Source organism: Corticium candelabrum, chromosome 20 (genome assembly GCF_963422355.1).
Source record: "Corticium candelabrum chromosome 20, ooCorCand1.1, whole genome shotgun sequence".
In the NCBI taxonomy this organism is placed as follows: Eukaryota; Metazoa; Porifera; class Homoscleromorpha; order Homosclerophorida; family Plakinidae; genus Corticium; species Corticium candelabrum.
In genome coordinates, this window is record NC_085104.1 from 2282447 (window position 1) to 2297446 (window position 15000).

The 15000-nt window shown below is 42.4% G+C and overlaps 2 protein-coding genes across 3 annotated transcripts in view; one reads left to right on the forward strand and one right to left on the reverse strand.

Moving 5' to 3' along the window:
• The window catches only part of LOC134195305 (methionine--tRNA ligase, mitochondrial-like), a 16938-nt gene extending 4025 nt beyond the window's left edge, over positions 1–12913 (reverse strand). For both annotated transcript variants that reach the window (XM_062664313.1, XM_062664314.1), the window contains exons 1-10: positions 12838–12913; positions 12651–12769; positions 8557–8628; positions 8408–8494; positions 8265–8354; positions 6485–6523; positions 6304–6415; positions 6111–6241; positions 4624–4733; positions 4249–4348 (exon numbers count right to left, since the gene is read on the reverse strand). In XM_062664313.1, coding sequence (XP_062520297.1) covers positions 4249–4348; positions 4624–4733; positions 6111–6241; positions 6304–6415; positions 6485–6523; positions 8265–8354; positions 8408–8494; positions 8557–8628; positions 12651–12769; positions 12838–12913 — 936 coding nt within the window. The remainder of the gene's footprint in view (positions 1–4248; positions 4349–4623; positions 4734–6110; positions 6242–6303; positions 6416–6484; positions 6524–8264; positions 8355–8407; positions 8495–8556; positions 8629–12650; positions 12770–12837) is intronic.
• A 166-nt stretch (positions 12914–13079) lies between these two features.
• LOC134195595 (uncharacterized) overlaps positions 13080–15000 on the forward strand; it is a 3136-nt gene continuing 1215 nt past the window's right edge. The window contains exon 1 of the mRNA XM_062664641.1: positions 13080–13411. Within this exon, the coding sequence (XP_062520625.1) occupies positions 13133–13411 (279 nt within the window). The 5' untranslated portion in view covers positions 13080–13132. The remainder of the gene's footprint in view (positions 13412–15000) is intronic.

A 15000-nucleotide genomic window follows, 5' to 3' on the forward strand; every position in this document is an offset into this window, starting at 1 on the left:
GGCTAGGTGCTGCACGTTTACATGTGCACACGGCCGCTTCGCATCAGACTCAATTTCATCAAGTCTAATGACTAACTTAACAAACTCGCATCCAAATGAATCGCACAATGCTACATCGTCAGATAGCTGCACTGAGTTTCACTCCGACAAGAACGCCATACCTGATACCTAGTCGTTCATGTGCCAGCCAGCTCTTTCTATATTTGGTCAAAATATGTTCTTAATCAATCTGATACAGAAGGAGTCGGTCACATGAAACTGTATAAAATGAATGGGAAGTCGGAAGGGGAGGAGCTGGTGACAAAAGACTACACCCAGGACATGGATTCTACTCCGAATGGACATGCAATATTTAAATTTTGATAATTATATATTATGTAAGTATGACAACATTTATTGATATTAATTAATGCTATTGTAGGCATGTAACTAAATGGACAGACAGACAGACAAACACACAAATGGACAGACAGACAAACAAACAGACACACAGACACACATACAGAGACAATTTTTTAAAACACTGCGAAACACAAAGGGTTCTGGCTGTGGCCCCTCAGGGTGGAAATATGAACACTTGAAAGCACTGGTGAGCAGGAGCACCACTGCAGGTCTGTTTTCTGTCTGTGACCTTATTACTCAGGGAAAGATACCTCCAGCCATACATGAGGTCATATCGAGTTCAAGACTCATAGCATCACCATAGGAAAATGGAGATGTAAGACCCATTGCTATTGGAGAATGTCTATGACGCTTGACAGCTAAGGTGATATGCATCCAAAAGAAAATGTCATTCAATTCGCATTTCCAGCCAATACAACATGGAGTGGCTGTCAAAGGGGGGACGGAGCTTCTGATACATCATGTGAGCCTGCTTTTGGAGTCAAACCCTGACTGGGTCCTCTTGAAAACTGACATTAAGAATGCATTCAACTCATTGGAGCGTACCTCTCTCATGCCTCAAATTGCCAAGTCTTTCCCTGATGTTTACCAACACGTATTTCAGATGTACTCGAGATGTAACCCTCTTATTTTCTGCCATGGGGAACAACCACATGTATTGTCCTCCCAAGAAGGCGTCCACCAAAGAGACCCTCTGGGTCCTATGTTATTCTCTGCTGCCATTCACCCGCTACTAGTGGATCTCCAAGAGTCACACCCTAAAACCCGAGTCCTGGCCTATTTGGATGACGTTTTTCTCCTTGGGCCTATACAATATGTCTCATCAGCCTTTGACAAATTGAAGTGTAGCCTGCCACAGATTGGTCTATCAATTGCCACCAAGAAATGTGAGCTGTTCACCAATGGCCGTCATTGTGAAGACGAAGTTCGAGTCTCAGTGCTTGGTACAACTATCCTTGGAACCCCAATAGGCCAACCAAGGTATGTTGAAGCTGCCTGCTCCAAATTTGCCAAAGGAGGTGAAGATCTCTGTAACCAACTCCTAGCCTTAGAAGACACCCAGAGTTCGATGCTACTGCTACGGTACTGTCACATTCCACGCATCAATCATCTAGGAAGAACAGTTGCACTTAGTCTGATGAAGTCTGCCGCACGAATTCACGACAGCTTGTCTCAATCATCATTTAAACATCTCATTACATGTCCTGACCTAGAAAACAACCAATGGACACAAGCTACATTGCCCATTCGACATGGTGGGTTTGGCATGTCACTTACAGAATCCCTGTCTAGCATTGCGTTTGTTTCTTCATGGGCGCACAGCCTCGTACAACTTCCTAAATCCTTCAAAGATATTCAAGATTCGGTTGATCTACTCGTGGAGAATAGACAAGATGCAACCCCAGGATCAACAGGATTTGAGCTGGAGCAATCATTACCACACAGCAAGTCCTTGGAAGACATCCTTAGCAATAAAAAAGGCCTTCAAAAGAAACTGTCGCAGAACCACTTTAACACCATCACATCCGAACTACTAGGAAATACAAATTCACTTTGACAGGCTGTTAGACTCAGGTCGTTGCAGGGCAAAGCTGCTGGATCATGGCTTGAAGCTGTCCCAACCTCTCCCAAGTTTGCACTAAAACCCGCTAACTTCAGACTAGCAACTCGGTTGAGATTGGGCTGCAGCATGCCTATGTCTTCAGCATTGAAAGATGCGAGTGTAGCAAGATCAATGACAGAGAAGGCTATCACCTTCTAACCTGTAAAACTGGAGGCGGACCCATCTGGTCCCACGAATCAGTAGCAAATGTGTGGTGTGATAGTTTACGAGACCTAAACATAACACACAGAAGAGAACCCAGAAACCTTTACGAAGGAAGCCATTCTCGTCCTGATATCATAGCATTCGATGCCCAATCTGGATATGATATTGAGCTGGACATATCTCTTGCCCACCCGTGGAATGAGGACATCATCTTACAAGCCTCTAAGGTGGATGGAGCCGCTGCCGCCAAAAGAGAGTCACAGAAGACGGAAAAATACAGCAAAGAGACTGATGCTATGGGAAATGCATCCAATTGCATCCCTCTGGTTTTTTAGCATTACGGCCGCTGGGGATGGAAAGCCCACCAATTTCTACATCATCTGTCCCTGTTATCTGTAGATGAAGATGGCCACCCAAACAGTGGCGAGTTCAAGACATACTGGAGACGCTGCCTGTCCGTTAGCCTCCAGAGATGCAACGCACAAGTGCTCTTAAGAAAACTATGTAGACTTTCTTTTAGCAAGAACAGTTGTACTGCTTATAGCGTACAGTTGATTAATCAACCTACGTAGTAAGCGACCGTAAGGGTCGCCGGACATTGTTGTAGCATGTTTTCCTTTTCCATGCTGGAACCATTTAGAATGTAATAGTGTTGAAATTTTAAATACATGTATTGACAGACAGACAAACAAACAGACAGATGGACAAACAAACAAACACACAGACAAACAAACAGACAGACAGACAAACAGACAGACAGACAGACAAACAGACAGACAGACAACAGACAACACACACAGACAAACAGACAACAGACAAACACACATACAGACAGATAAACAGACAGACAAACAAGCACATAAACAGACAAACACAGACAGACAAACAAACGAGTAAGCAGTCAGACAGACAAATTGCCACAGACAGGTAGATGAATGCAGCCAGCATAAATACCACACAAGTACTTGCCTCAATCAGAGATCAAATATTTGTGCAGATCTACGTCTGGCCGTATTTTTTCCTGCAAACTCACGTATTTATTGAATAAAATTGTGCAACTTGTTCGTTGCTTTAGATTGCTTGAAATTCGATTCTGTCTGCAATAACAGTGCTCAAACGTAGTATGATTAGCGTGCGTTAACGCCACCTGATAATAATTCCTAATCCTTGAAAAATCGGGTGACAAACACAAAATTCTTTGATGTAGCCTAGGCCGTGTTTCCACTAGCTGCACCTTAAACTAGTTTAGCTTAAACGCATTTAAAAACTAAACCAGTTCAAGAAAGTGACTGTTTCCACTAGGAACTTGCATATCCAGGATGTACAAAACAAACTGTGTATGAACGCCTTATTTAGAAGTATCGGGCTGCTCTGTCGCCAAGTCAGAGCAACTGTTGGTTGTCACTGATTCAGCATCTGCTGGTAGGAGTTTGCATGATAATGACCAAGGACACCGATTTCTCTCTCTCCGTAGCTGCTGATTTCTTTCCCCAAGTTAGTGACCCTTACATCTTCTAGGGCAATCCTATCCCAGTAAAATAGTCAATATTATCCAAAAGAGCATTGTCAGAAGCCATCTAAAATAGCGAGCTGCTGTCACGTGACAGTTAAACCTAAACCACTTCGCTAAACCTACCTTGAAGTAGGTTTAAGAAAGTGGTTTAGGTTTAAAATGTAACTGGTTTAGTGCAGGTGGAAACAGGTCAATTCTTAAACCAGTTTAGCTTAATTAAACCACTTGTTAAAATGGGTTTAGGCTCTAGTGGAAACACGCCCCTAATGTATTATATCAAGTTTAGAGACTTTATTGAGTCATAAAAAATAGAAAATAAAAATTACATATATTATTTATTTATTTGAAAAAAAAGATTTTGCTAATAAATTAAATAAAAAATTAATGCTTCAAGTCATAATTAGTTATAAATATATTATATCAAGTTTAGAAACTTCATTGGGTCATAAAAATAAACATTAAAAATTAAAAAAATAATAAAAAATAAAATTAATATTAAAAATTACATATATTATTTAGATATTATATATTATATCAAGTTTAGAGACTTCATCGAGTAGGTCACCTTCAGTGTGTCTCTGGTCCAGTGGGCATGGACTACCACACGCTTGGGTGGATCCAAGCCAACGGCCATCAAGAACGCAGGCCAGTAGATGGCGTGAAATCTAAATTGTGAAGATTGATGTGTGTGTGTGTGTGTGTGTGTGTGTGTGTGTGTGTGTGTGTGTGTGTGTGTGTGTGTGTGTGTGGTGTGCATGTGCGTGTGCATGTGCGTGTGTGCGTGTGCGTGTGCATGTGTGCGTGTGTGCATGTGTGTGTGTGTGTGTGTGTGTGTGTGTGTGTGTGTGTGTGTGTGTGTGTGTGTGTGTGTGTGTGTGTGTGTGTGGTTTGTGTGTGCATGTGTGCGCGTGTGTGTGTACCAGTTATAGTTGTCACTTACTTCACTATGTCTTTTCCGACAATGTGATGAGTCGGTGGCCAGTGAAAGTTGTTGTGTGGATAACCAGCTACGGTCAGGTAGTTCACTAGAGCATCCAGCCAAACGTAGATCTGCACAAATATTTTGATCTCTGATTGAGGCAAGTACTTGCGTGGTATTTATGCTGGCTGCATTCGTCTACTGTACCTGTCTGTGGCAATTTGTCTGTCTGACTGCTTACTCGTTTGTCTGTCTGTCTGTGTGTGTCTGTCTGTGTGCTTGTTTGTTTGTCTGTCTGTCTGTCTGTGTGTTTGCCTGTCTGCCTGTCTGTCTATCCATCTGTCTGTCTGTGTGTTTGCCTGTTGTCTGTCTGTCCATCTGTCTGTCTGTCTATCCATCTGTCTGTCTGTGTGTTTGCCTGTTGTCTGTCTGTCCATCTGTCTGTCTGTCTATCCATCTGTCTGTCTGTGTGTTTGCCTGTTGCCTGTCTGTCTGTCCATCTATCCATCTGTCTGTCTGTGTGTTTGCCTGTCTGTCTGTGTGTTTGCCTGTCTGTCTGTCTGTCTGTGTGTCTGTCTGTCTGTGTGTTTGTCTATCTGTCTGTCTGCCCATCTGTCTGTGTATCCATCTGTCTGTTTGTCTGTCTATCCATATGTCTGTTTGCCTGTCTGTCTGTGTGTTTGTCTGTCTGTTTATCCATTGTCTGTCTTTATGTGTCTGTCTGTCTGCCTGTGTGTTTGTCTGTCTGTTTATCCATCTGTCTGTCTTTGTGTGTCTGTCTGTCTGCCTGTGTGTTTGTCGGTTTGTCCGTCTGTCTGTCTATCCATCTGTCTGTCTTTGTGTGTCCGTCTGTCTGCCTGTGTGTTTGTCTGTCTGTCTGTCCGTCTGTCTGTTCATCCATCTGTCTGTTTGTCTGTCCATCTGTATGTCTATCTATCCATCTGTCTGTCTGTGTGTTTGTCTGTTTGTCTGTCTGTCTGCCTGTGTGCTTGTCTGTCTGTGTGTCCGTCTGTCTGTCTATCCATCTGTCTATCTTTGTGTGTCTGTCTGTCTGCCTGCGTGTTTGTCTGTCTGTCTATCCATCTGTCTGTCTTTGTGTGTGTGTCTGTCTGTGTGTCCGTCTGTCTTTTTATCCATCTGTCTGTTTGTCTGTCTGTCCATCTGTCTGTCCATTTGTCTGTCTATCTATCCATCTGTCTGTCTTTGTGTTTGTCTGTTTGTCTGTCTGTCCATCTGTTTGTCTGTCTGTCTATCCATTTGTCTGTCTTTGTCTGTCTGTCTGTCTGCCTGTGTGTTTGTCGGTTTGTCCGTCTGTTTGTCTATCCATCTGCCTGTCTTTGTGTGTCTGTCTGTCTGCCTGTGTGTCTGTCTGTCTGTCCGTCTGTCTGTTTATCCATCAGTCTGTTTGTCTGTCTGTCCATCTATCCATCTGCCTGTCTGTGCATTTGTTTGTCTGTCTGTCCATCTGTCTGTCTGTCTGTCTGTCAGCAATGTCTGCTGTGGCTCACCATCTGTGATGGGTCATTCGGAACAGGAATACCCCATTGCAAACGACTGCTCTGCCGTGACACAGATAAATCAGCAAGCCCATTAGAAACAAACTCCTTCACTTCCGTTGCATACACTGAAGGATACACAGCTGGAAATCACAACACAAGTCTAACACATAAACTAAAAAAACAACCAAACGCAGAGCATCACCAGCCGAATGACAATTGAGCCATGACAGCAACTGCTCTTTAAAGTGTGAAAGTCTGAACATGTAATTCTCTTCCTTTGTCCATTCGACGACGTTTCCGGTTTCTGTAGACACCTAATTTGCAACAAAAACCAGAAAACTGCCATCACTGTATGTTGATGATATCCATACTCGTATGCATACCATGCACTGATTTCCATGTTCATCATCAAACTGAGTCACCTAAACAAATATCGTGCTGCATATATATATATATATATATATATATATATATATATATATATATATATACAAATAAATAATAAATAAGGAAAAATAATACTAAAAGACAAAAAATTAATAATATATAAAAATACAAAATATAAAATAAAAAAATAAAATAAAAAATAAAATAAATATAATTAAAACTAAAAATTACAAATAAATTAAAAAATTAAAAAATTAACAATATAAAAATAAAATACAAAATAAAATTAAAGAATTAAAATTATAAAAAATACAAAATTTGAAATAAATAAATAGATAAATAATAAACAAAAAATTAATAAATAAAATTTAAAAATATAAAAGAAATTGAAAACATAAAATATTAAAATAACAAATAAATAAAAAAATAAGAAAAAAAATTAAGTAAATAAGTAAATATATATACATGTATATATTAATTTATATATTTTAAGTCTTGCTTTTGTTTATTTTTTATTTGCATACACACATATTAAAAATTAATAAATTAAAAAATTAATATGTATCAGAGTTAAAAAAATCCAGTCGCCAAGTCGCCATATGGCGACCACTTCTAGATGGTCGGTGGCTAAATGAGAGGTGTGGTCGCCAATTTGGCGACTAGAAATATTTGGTAGTTTTAGTCTTTGTGTCAGCGACACTTGAATGCGAACCACCTGCTCAGCAGATATGTTTGCATTACAATATGTTACCACTTGCTAAGTCTACCATTTAGTGGCACACTGCAAAGTAAGCCGTCTTACTTAGCACCTTCGTATATATCGTGTAACAACGTATTACCTACAGTAGCAATTAATCTATTGCAAGTTGTTGCTATTCTCTTGAATTGAGACAAATGAAAACTCTTCCGTAGATCTTTGCAAACGGCGAGAATCGGAAGTGGCAAAACAAACAGCTTTTTCCACAGCAAGCTGCCTGAGTGTATTTCTATCAGGAGAACTACCAGGTACGTCCAGGTGCTCGTACGTCTCCTAGTGCTACTAGGAAAGTCCATTCAGACAAAAATTTCTGCATGTCCAGTTCTGAAATCTAGATGTTGAATGATGCCACACGCTAATGAAGCAAAACAATAACAAAAGTTTATCATTTGCATTCCAGAGATTAGCACAGCTAGCCATAGGACTGGCGGGGTTAAAAGCAGTAGCCGGATGTGCTGTTCTCAACAACAATAGTGTCACTTAGTTATAAGAGAAGAAACGCTCTTATCTACTCAACCAAAGAATGCTCATGTATTATTGGATGAATTGCCAGGATGTCGATGAGATGACAAACCACATTTTTGTCTGGTTGTAGCTATACAATTAGTTGAAAGTTAGGATGAAATATTAATACTCATAGTATTACACAGAAAGAATCCCAAGCATAATACTGTAGATTGATGTGTTTACTTGCTATCTACAATGTTCATCCAACGTTACTGCAAATTCCTAGTTAAGTCTTGAGTAAAAGTCAAACATGATAATCTGGGTAAGAGTCTCAACAGTGATATTAATGACTTGTTTACTTCTGGAATCTCCGACCTAGAAACTAGTGGAAGTTTGGCAACCAACCGTTCCTCTACGTGGCCAAACAGGCGACCAGATTCAAACACATTTTTCAAACCCTGATGTATATACAGGGGCCAGGTCACCTGTCTTTTCTGACTAACTATACGCGTCATAGTTCAGCCAATATACCAACAACTTTACATAATATACATATGGTTGTAAGTACATACCTGTGATTTGCCAACAAATGTCTCGTCACTTACTGAATACCATCCCTCATATGAATCTTTGTACAACCATCCATTCGCCGCTAATCTGTTCTAAGTGAACGTGATTTCTACTTGAGCGGGCTACGTGGCTCTGTAATGCTCACCCAAAAATATTCGACGCATTCTACGTGGCGTCGTTCCGTTGTTCGGACGTAGTCGTTGTACGAGACGTCGTAAGCGTTGAATAGTTTCTACTGATACAATCAAATATATTTAGGCGTTTAGGTAATTGTAAAGTGTGAGAACGAACGACCTTAAAGAGTCGACTGACGTCGTCGCAAAACAATTGAGGGTCCATGTTTTGGCTCGCTGCAGCATGTTGTACCTGTGGGAATATTAGGAGTCCATCAGTCTCTCTCTCTCTCTCTACACACACACACGCACGCACGCACGCATGCACGCACGCACGCACGTGCGCGCGCGCACACACACACACACACACACACACACACACACACCTATACATAAATCTTTTCATGGTGTGTGTCTGTCCAGTCATCTCAACCATATCTATCTATTTCGATCTACATGATTTACCATTGTCTTCACTTCCTCACCTACTCTCTGCTCACAAACTTAATGCCTTTACTTTGACGGAATCCTCCCAGTTTCATTATCCGAGATATGAGCAGTTTGTCAATGTACTCTGCTGGTACAGTATTACGCCTATATGTCATTGTACGACAAATGTCTCAATGTGAGCGTCAAAGCGGCGCATGTTTCAGTACAGAACAGTTATCCGCCTGCCTACCGAGAAAGCCATTACAAACTAGCCTTGGTCCGCTCTAGCTAGTCGTCATTTGACGACTTCGACTACAACGTTAGTCGTCATTTGTAAAATTAACTCGTCAAATGACGACTTGACGACCCATTTTTTGAGCCCTGCATCTGATAGGCTCAAGGTTCTAGCTGTTATCCCCCTGTAAAGGAGTGTTATCCCCCTATAAAGGGGTGAGTTATCTGGACCCTTGAGCCTAGCTGTCTGATGGTCTGAATGTAATTTGGTTTAGTTTGACTACCATCTTCAAACATGCTCTGAACGTCTGGTCGTGTGAGACCAGTTTAATGCATGTCTCTCTCTGAAGCCTCTCTCCTTCTAAAATGCTTCCATTTGTCTGTCCATCTGTCGACATGTTCTCATATACATTAAAAATCATAACGTGTCTTACTGTCTGGCTGACGCAACCAATAACTTTGCTATTGAAAATAGAGAAAACTAAAGACAACAGATTTCAGTGTGCATCAACCTCAATATCACAAACAGAAAAGGAACTAACAGGGTTCTCGCTAGAGATTTTGGGAGCGTGGCAGGATGGGCGAGTCCACGACACATGCAGTCTGCTCTTTACAGTCGGATGCAGACATGGCAGTGGAGTTGACCTCAAGTGAGGTAGTACGTTCTAACATTCGTTCAAGTGCCTTGGCAAGGAAATCAACTTCGATCGCCAGTAACCTCTTCTTTATAGATTTTGTAGATGAAACTACTGAAAGTCTGTCAGTCAGGCATTGATTGACGTGGACCACTGTTGTTGCTTTGCATGAAGCCATGACTAGTCTAGAGTAGATTCTAGGTGCTACTTCCCGGACAAGAGTTTCCACTGGAAGGACATCCGAGACTAGAACCAGAGGCAGCCCATCTAGGACTGCAATCAACACTTGTGCATTACACTTGGAACAAGGCTACCATCCCACGTTATTTCGTAAGAGCCAAGATTTGTGGCTATTGTCACCTTTACTAAGTAATATAGCAGAGGGGAATATAACGCCTGGACACGGGACATTGTCCGGTCAAAACAAGTCCATGTCCGGCCATATATTGTGTTGTCCGGACATGGGCATGATCCGAACACTCATAAGTCAGACTATGTGCACTATCAGAGAGTATGTTTTCTTGGGGTGCATCTACTATCTTTCTATCCCTGGTAAGCCTGAACTGGGAAGTGAGTAATGAGGTAGAGGTCACACCAGGTGTGCTTATTAGTGCATGTTACACCAATTATCTTAGGTGGTTCCAGTTGATGATCCCTTGATCTCACAGGATAATTGGATAATAACCATTTCTACTTGGATAATATCTCCTTGATATGCAAAAAGTGTTATCCTTTGGTAGGAAGGGCTTAAATAATTTAATAAACAGATGCCAGACCTGGTGGTTTCTAACCGTTGAGATCATCACGAAGGTCCAAAAAACAGCGGAGATATTACAGATTTTCAAAGTTCACACTCATGGGGTCATAGACAGTAAGCTTTTGTGTGAAGTGGTGAGATGGGTTACTGAGACACTAGTTGCTGTAAAGTACAAATTTTCACCTAGAATGCGTGTAGCACAGCACCAAATATGAGGACATGAATTGGTAGAAACATCGTCCCCAAGATGGTAATCAAACATCCTGATTTGTGAATGTTTTCTTTCTTGTCATTGTCAAACTTGTTAAAGCCATAGCAGTGACTGCTGTTTCTTTGAAAATTCCAGTCCTTCTGGAAAGATCCTAAACGGTTTGTTTCAAGGAGCCGTTTGGCAAACTATTCTGTCAGCACACTACATAACTGCAGAAAGGTGAATACCGATTTAGTATGGCTTGATAATAAAATGAAGGAGCGACTAGGTTGGTGTGATACCAAAACTTCTTTGTCATATAATTGCCTTTCTTGACACCCAAACATGGCAAAGAAAACCTAACGTTCAAACTTCTGAGCAAGATGGTGAAGACGAAAACATTGATGATAATGCAGAGGTTAGAGAAGCTGTAGAAACTCTTGTTGTTCGTTTTGCTAAACCACTAGAAAGCAAAGGGGTTAATATTCTTGCTCTTCGTGTTAAGGAGGTAGTCCGTTATGCTAGAAAATATCTGCACACCAGCAAGGTGTGCTATGAGTCTGTGTGGTACATAGTTCACACCTGTCCAGACATAGTATTAGTCTCCCCTTAACTACCACACATGTTGAAAGAATGTTTTCATCGCTGAAACTGATCAAGACAGACCGCCGCACCAGCATGAGCAACACCACTTTGTCTGACCTTATGGAAGTATACCATGAAGGACCTTTCAAGACTTTCATGCTGATGTCACTATTCAGCTGTGGTGGGAACAATGCAAGACCAACTGCTGTCCTAATCAAGGTTCAGAAAGCAATACAGAGCAAGGAAAACTGGAGAGTTGACCCAAGACTGGAGAGTTGACCCAAGACAATAGCACTAACAGCTTTAGTTTAGATGACTGGAACGTGTGGCATAATCCTCTACAACCGCGTCTACAAATAGTTTTCCAGAAGCTCTGACTGAATACAATTTTGCACATTGTTGTGCTAAGTTTCCCTGTTAATGTTCTGCTATTGTCTCACATAATTATAGTGCACTTTCAAGTTTGTCTTTCGAGGTTCCATATTTTTTCACTTTATTGTAACACAATAAAAGATTGCTTTGCAGGTATGTTGTCTCAAAGTTGTTCTGGTTATTGCCATGCTTTGTATATATGTCAAAAATAGAAATAGTGTTGTTTGTTAGAATTTGTTAGAATAGATGTGGTCTGAATGGGTGTGGCTTTGGCAAACCTGTTTGTCCCGACAAAAAATTTCCTTATATTCTGCTCTGTATAGTATTGTACGTGTTTCAGTAGTATGGATACCATTCCTTAGGTGTAAAGCCCGGTTCACAGTATTGACGCTGACGCTCAGCTGAGCGTCAACATCAAAGACACCACCAAACACAGGCGGCATCCTTTGATGTTAACGCTGACGCTGACACTGGAATAGAATTCATTTCTATTCCATTGTCAGCGTCAGCATCAACGTCGGCGTCATCGTCGTACTGTGAACTTAAGACGTTGGACTCCAATCTACCATTTCTGAGTGTGGCATACTCCTACTGGAGCGTGGTGTGGCGCCACGCTGCCATGCTGTAGCAAGAACCCTGAACTAACTTGATTCAACGTATAAAGCAATCGACTTGTTCTGTCAGTTGGTCCCATGCCTGTCGTCAGAATTGTTTTCATTGCAAAAAAAATTATGTAAAGAGTGGGCACCCCCCCCCCCAACGCACCGATCCACTGCTACAGTGTGGACACCACAGGATGAGCTATGATCATGTAAAGGTCTGGAAGTTAGGGGCAACTGTAGAGTCCAAAGACGTTAGAATCCAATCAACTTCCAAACTGCCCCAACAAGCAAGGCAATCTGCTTTATGCTTTTATTAATGACGTCATACGACATTAGTGATGTAACACTGACACTCTGTCTTGTAGATGTCACGTGATTGTGTGTATGTCAATCTGTCTGTCAGTCTGTCTGTCAGTCTGCCGGCTTGTTGAGTCATTCAATCCAAACCCTCCGCACGGTCAACTGCTTTACCTTCAGTCCGTGTTCGTCTGTTCCGGTGCTGAAGATTGCCGGACTCTTTCCTTGAATTCTATGCCACCGGTGAAGCGCATCAGCCAAAACGGCCGAATACACGTGACCGACATGTGGAGCTAAAACAAACAAGTAACGAATCTGGTCAAAAAATCAAACTTTCTGTCAACCAAAAATGCGGTAACACCTGCATTAACGTAAAAAATCGGAGTCGTGACGAAAGAGTAGCTTCTTTTCGCTACAAAACGTCTAATTGCTAACATTTTGATATCAACCATGGCAAAACCACGCTCCCGTATAATCTTTGCGTGCGCTAAGCTTTTACTCATGGGTGGACACTCCTAACTGCACATTACCAAATTAGGAATAACAAGCGTCACCTCCCGCGATATTCGTAAACTCACGTGACACTTAGCTTCCGAGAACAAAGTGCTTTGCAATACGAGGCGGCGCCGAGCAACGCCATCATATCGACACCTGCCATGATGGACGACAGTGCAATCGTCGTCGATTGCGGTTCCTATCGCTGCCGCGTTGGATTCGGAGGCGAAGACGCGCCAACGAGCATCACATACACACAGGCGGCCATCAACGCAATCATGTGTACGCGGGGCGTGTTCTCGCTTGCCAACACTCAGATGTGCGAAGACCTTTGGGACTACTTGCTGAGGGAAGAGCTTCGCGTCGCCAGTCGAGACTGCGCCGTTCTCCTCACGGAACCAAGCGGAAGGTCGCGAAAAGAGCGCGAAAGTTGGAGCGAGGTGAGATACAGTAGACACGCCCACGGATGTTGTTTAGGCAGATAGTTTGCCATTTAGGGCGCTTAGTGACGCGCGTAGTGACGCAATTGCTTGTTGGCGTTGCAATCGAGCGATTTAGGTGCGTTTGATGGCGCGTTCCAGTGGGAAAGCGGCCGTTTGACTGCGGGTGTTCCGCATTGTAAGTGCGGGAAGAAGGCGGGACTTAGATTGTTATCTTGGCCACACTACCATAGTATGCAGAAAAACTACGGGTTCGGGTTGAATACAGAATGTCTGGAATAGCTGATTGGAAAGGTTACGGGTACAGTTGTAGCCTCGTTCCTGGACTCTCGTGAGTTTGGCAGTGTCCGGTTCTCTTAGGACTCCCGTGTTGTGTGTGTGTGTGTGTGTGTGTGTGTGTGTGTGTGTGTGCGTGCGTGCCTGCCTGCCTGCCTGTGTGCGTGCGTGCCTGCCTGCCTGCCTGTGTGCGTGCGTGTGTGGTGCGTGTGTGTGGTGTGTGCGTGCGTGGTGTGTGTGGTGTGTGCGTGCGTGGTGTGTGTGGTGTGTGTGTGCGTGCGTGGTGTGTGTGGTGTGTGCGTGCGTGCGTGGTGTGTGTGGTGTGTGCGTGTGTGTGTGTGTGTGTGTGTGTGTGTGTGTGTGTGTGTGTGTGTGTGTGTGTGTGTGGTGTGTGGTGTGTATGCGTGTGTGTGTGTGTGTGTGTGTGTGTGTGTGTGTGTGTGTGTGTGTGTGTTGATTGTGTACACTGATAAGGGCAATTAATTAGGTGTGCATGTGAAGTAACATTTTGTCTTCAGGAACAGCAAGAATTGTTCTTTGAATATGATTGTTTAGAATACCTAACTGGATGTCGACTGGCTTTGCATAAGAGATACTAACCACAGGGGTATTGTTACCATGGCAACGGAGCCAAAGTTGCCTCCATGCACGAAACCTTTAGCTCCAGAAGGCTCCAAGTTTAACAGTGAAAGAAAATCTAATGTATCCTTGTGGCTGGAGCCCAGTCTCTGTCAATGCCCTATATGCATGTTAGACTGGGTCCTGCCAGTACTAGCATTACGCTATCAATGATCTGTCTATACAAGGCTACATGGAAGATGATGGCTGAGAGTACCATTGCAGCATGTGTATAGAGTATGCCGGCAGTTGTGAGCTAGCTGGCACTATAGTACTGCACAGCAAGCCTCTGGGTGTCCAAGGGCTTTGGGTCCAGGTTCAGGGCAGCAACACCCGAATTTGGCTCCAAGATTGATGACCACTTGTAATCCTGAACCATGAGTAGTCTTGCATAGCCAGACCCTTCCCGCCATTTCTCATATGATGGCGATTGCAGTGAATGCCTGTACTGTACTTCTAATGTCAATTATTGATATCAATTGACTGGTAACAGTTGTACTACAGCTGATTAATTAATTAATGTCATTAACATGCACCTCGAACTCCTGCACATCTTGTAGACTTTGCCCAAAATTTTTGTTGGGTATCTAATTTTGTTGACGAAATATTTGTCTTTTACAGTAAACATTGCTTACTTAAGTATTTTTATTTTTAATAATTAACCATTTTTTACTCAAATTTTGTTTTGGTTGTGA